General features: G+C 47.3%; 1 protein-coding gene across 1 annotated transcript; it reads right to left on the reverse strand.

Annotated features, from left to right (window-relative positions):
* Positions 1-249: 249 nt before the first annotated feature.
* LOC143300075 (uncharacterized) lies at positions 250-2802 on the reverse strand. The gene is made up of 3 exons (XM_076613636.1): positions 2659-2802; positions 2235-2413; positions 250-704 (listed from the first exon to the last, which is right to left on the reverse strand). Exons 1-3 carry the CDS (start codon positions 2724-2726, stop codon positions 523-525), a joined length of 429 nt encoding a protein of 142 aa, XP_076469751.1. The 5' UTR covers positions 2727-2802; the 3' UTR covers positions 250-522.
* Between the last annotated feature and the right edge of the window lie 837 nt (positions 2803-3639).

The raw sequence follows: 3639 nt of genomic DNA on the forward strand, positions 1-3639 counted from the left end.
CATGTTAACAGAGATTCAAGGAATGTTTCACAATGGTGTGGGACCAGGAGACTCTCTGGAATCAGAGATGTAACTGTAACAACTAGACCCATTTTATTAAATGAACACACACACACAAACACGTACGCACACACACACACACACACACACACACACACAGCGCGCGTGCGCGCGCACACACACACACACTCAGAGTCCGTGAATCATTATCATGACCTTTATTTAAGCTGTTTCATTGCTTGTTTTACCCCCACCATCACAAGGTACAGACATGCAGATAGAGAACGGACAGAGCACAGATCTTTGTGGGCCTGTGTGTGAAACCAGTGACCTTCAGTCACAGTATTATCAGGAGTATGTGACGCGACATGGGCCACTAGTTGTTTTTTTTTTCTTCTAGACATCCGACAACAGATGTCTGACCTTTAAATTGCTATACAAAACACCAACGAACACTAAATAGTCAAACACGTGGACAGCTAAAAGTTTCTAAAACTAGTGCAGACCCATGAAGCTGGAGGTTCATGTCAGCGTGCACATATAACTTCCGGCCTCCGGTTCTGGGCTGACTGCTTCTTCCGATGCCCCAGTCTCGCGGACCGGAGGGTCCGCCGTTGTCGCCTCTTCACTGGGGGCGGACTTTTCGTCATCAGCGGCAACCTCTACTTCGTCCTTCTCCTGGGCCTCGACATCTTCCAGGTCGACTGTGGAGAGAACAGTTGTCACTGTCACCACGGTGTCACGTTCACTGCCACCGCTACGAAATGAGCGCTTGCACCCCCCTCCCCATCCTCACACATATATATGCATGCTTGCTTTTACTTGCATATAGAATTAAAATACATATATGGAAATAGTCCGATAGTAGGTAAAGAAAATAACAATCAGGATTAAACGAGAGGGATAGGTATACTTAATGGAGAGGCACACAGTACTTAAATTTCAGGCACATATGCATGAGGCGTTTCTCGTGCCTGCTGGATTGGTTGTATGAACGCCAAGCTGCATTGTTGAAGGTTGTTACGCCGGAGCTGGAGTCCAGAGCTCCTCAAGACAAAACAAAACAAAAACAGAAAACAACAAAAAAACAAAAACAAAAACAAACAAACACACAAACAAACCAACAACAACAACAACAAAACCCAGTCAATTCTCGCTGCCCGCCTCACTGTGCTGTGTTCTGTCAGTGTCGTGTTAGCTCCCCTACACTGCTGACCCCCCTTTCCAGTTCTGCTGGGGTGGCATGATCCCCATCAGACATGTTACTGGAGGTGAGCATCCAGGTGAATAAAAGTCCAATAGAGTGATAATAATGATAATAATAATAATGAATATTTGGACACCCAATCTCCGGAGAGCCCAGAGCGTCTACAAATACAATTACACATACAAACATTGATGCAGATACACTCTATAGCATTCAGTTGCCTATACGCATCACAAAATAAACAGGTCACACACACACACACACACACACACACACACCAGACATTCACACCGATACAGCCCCATTCCTCTCTCCACCCACCAACAATCGCAGACAGCCACACAGGGTGGGAAAACTAACAGCTGTGGAAAAGGTGAGTTTTGAGAGCTGATTTGAATGAGGACAAAGACTGAGCGTGTCGGACAGAATAATGGAGTTTGTTCCAAATAACAGGTCCAATGAAAGAGAAAGCACGTTCCCCATGGAGTTTCTTTCGCCTGTTTGGTGTGCGAAAAATGCGAGTGTCACAGGAGGAACGCCGAGACCGAGACGGAAAATAGATCTGGAGGAGTTCCTGGAGATAAGGAGGAGCAGAGCCTGAGATAACATTATAACAAATAGCGGCAATCTTGTACTTTATTCTGAAAGAAACAGGCAGCCAGTGCAGTTCTGCAATTAGGGGAGAGATGTGGTCGGCGCGTTTGCGTGCCTTGTAGACAAGGCGGGCAGCACAATTCATCACTTCTTGAATATTTTCAACGTACTTCTGGGGGAGACGTGCTAACATAACCAAGGCATGTACGTGTTACAACTGCACAACGCCACTAGTTAATTTGTTCACCAACACATGCACCCCGCCTACCTCAGTTTGGTGAACATCAGGTTGGTACTTGATTATGTCTTTCATTTATACCTATATCAATTTTTTTTCTAACGTGCGCTCTTAAACGCGCGCGCACACGCATGCATGCACACCGCACACGCACACGCACGCACGCACGCACGCATACACACACACACACCTGACCTTGATCAGACAGGTAGGCCATGTTGTTCCAGACGACGGTCCCTGCAGAGGCCTGAATATGGTCCACGTTCTGACGGCCCACAGCTCCCACACACTGCTCACCCAGCTGCTGACAAGCCTGGCGAACCCGCCACCCCGCGGCCCTCAGTCTTTCGCGGACCGCCAACCAGCAGCTGAAGCTGAAACACAGTCGTGACAAAGAGTGGCTCAAACCCCTTGTTCCTGTCCACTTTGCTGTTATCAACTCAAATGTTGCATGGAGGTTTATCGTATCTCTCAACGTGTGTATATCGGTCTGTCTCTGTCTATCTTGTGTGTGTGTGTGTGTGTGTGTGTGTGTGTGTGTGTGATTCATGCATATCTGTGAAGCAGACAAAAGTTCTCCCCACTCAGAACGGAAATACTTCCACTGTGCGGCACTTACCAAGCATTTCGGTGGTCCCTGGACATGCCAGCCTTGGGCGGCAAGTCGGCTCCGGTTTCCGATCCCATTCTCCGGCTGCCAGCACGTACAGCAAAAATAATCCCCACCAGTCTGAAAACTGCTGTATCCAACAAACACTCCTGTGACAGCGCAGAGCTGGTTGCCCCCCACCCCTGTCCCTGACATGATCGTTCAGAACACATGTCACAGGGCCACTCGTCATCCAAAACGAGCTGCACGAGCTGCCCAAACTGTCACGAACATTATAAAGCCTATCGCACATTAGGAGTAGAATCAGCGAGTTTCGAGACACTGTGTCCAAAAACATGAGAGAAAGATGAGACGAAATTCTCCTGTGAAAGAGCGTGGTTGCCTCTGTGGTGAAGTGAAGCAGAGTGGCTCGCCATGTTGACGGGCGAGAGCTGGGTGGTCACACTGTTGGCTCCCGGGCCTTCCGCTAACCGGGGTTTGATTCCATGCCAGCAGCGCCTTGTGGTGAACAGAAGGGTGGGCATGTTTGAAGTGTGTGTGTGTGTGAGAGAGAGAGAGAGAGAACTAACGCGTAAGCCCCTTACTGAAGGGGTGTGACACAAGTAGCCTACAATGATGGACATATTGGAAACACAACTGATGCATTAATAGCGAAAAAAGAAGTCATGATATTCAGCCTCTCCAGTGATTTGTAAATACAGGTAGCTAGTCCATAAGGAGTAGTCTCGTTTCTAGACGACAACAACAAATTCAATCTAAATCTGCAAGAATTGTAACAGTACTTGGGATCAATTAGCTTCGATCTAAAGTCAAGCTGGGCAGTAGATGCTAACAAAAAAAGAAGAAAAAAAAAAGAAAAAAAAAAGGAAGTCGTCTTCTCTGTCTGTGTTACGTAAGCGAATAAGCGGCACCTTGATTCACAATCACCTTGAGACGTGTATCGCTGTTGATGACACGCAGCATCAGAAATACCAGATTTGAATTTAGTTA

This window comes from Babylonia areolata, chromosome 25 (genome assembly GCF_041734735.1).
Source record: "Babylonia areolata isolate BAREFJ2019XMU chromosome 25, ASM4173473v1, whole genome shotgun sequence".
Taxonomy (NCBI): domain Eukaryota; kingdom Metazoa; phylum Mollusca; class Gastropoda; order Neogastropoda; family Buccinidae; genus Babylonia; species Babylonia areolata.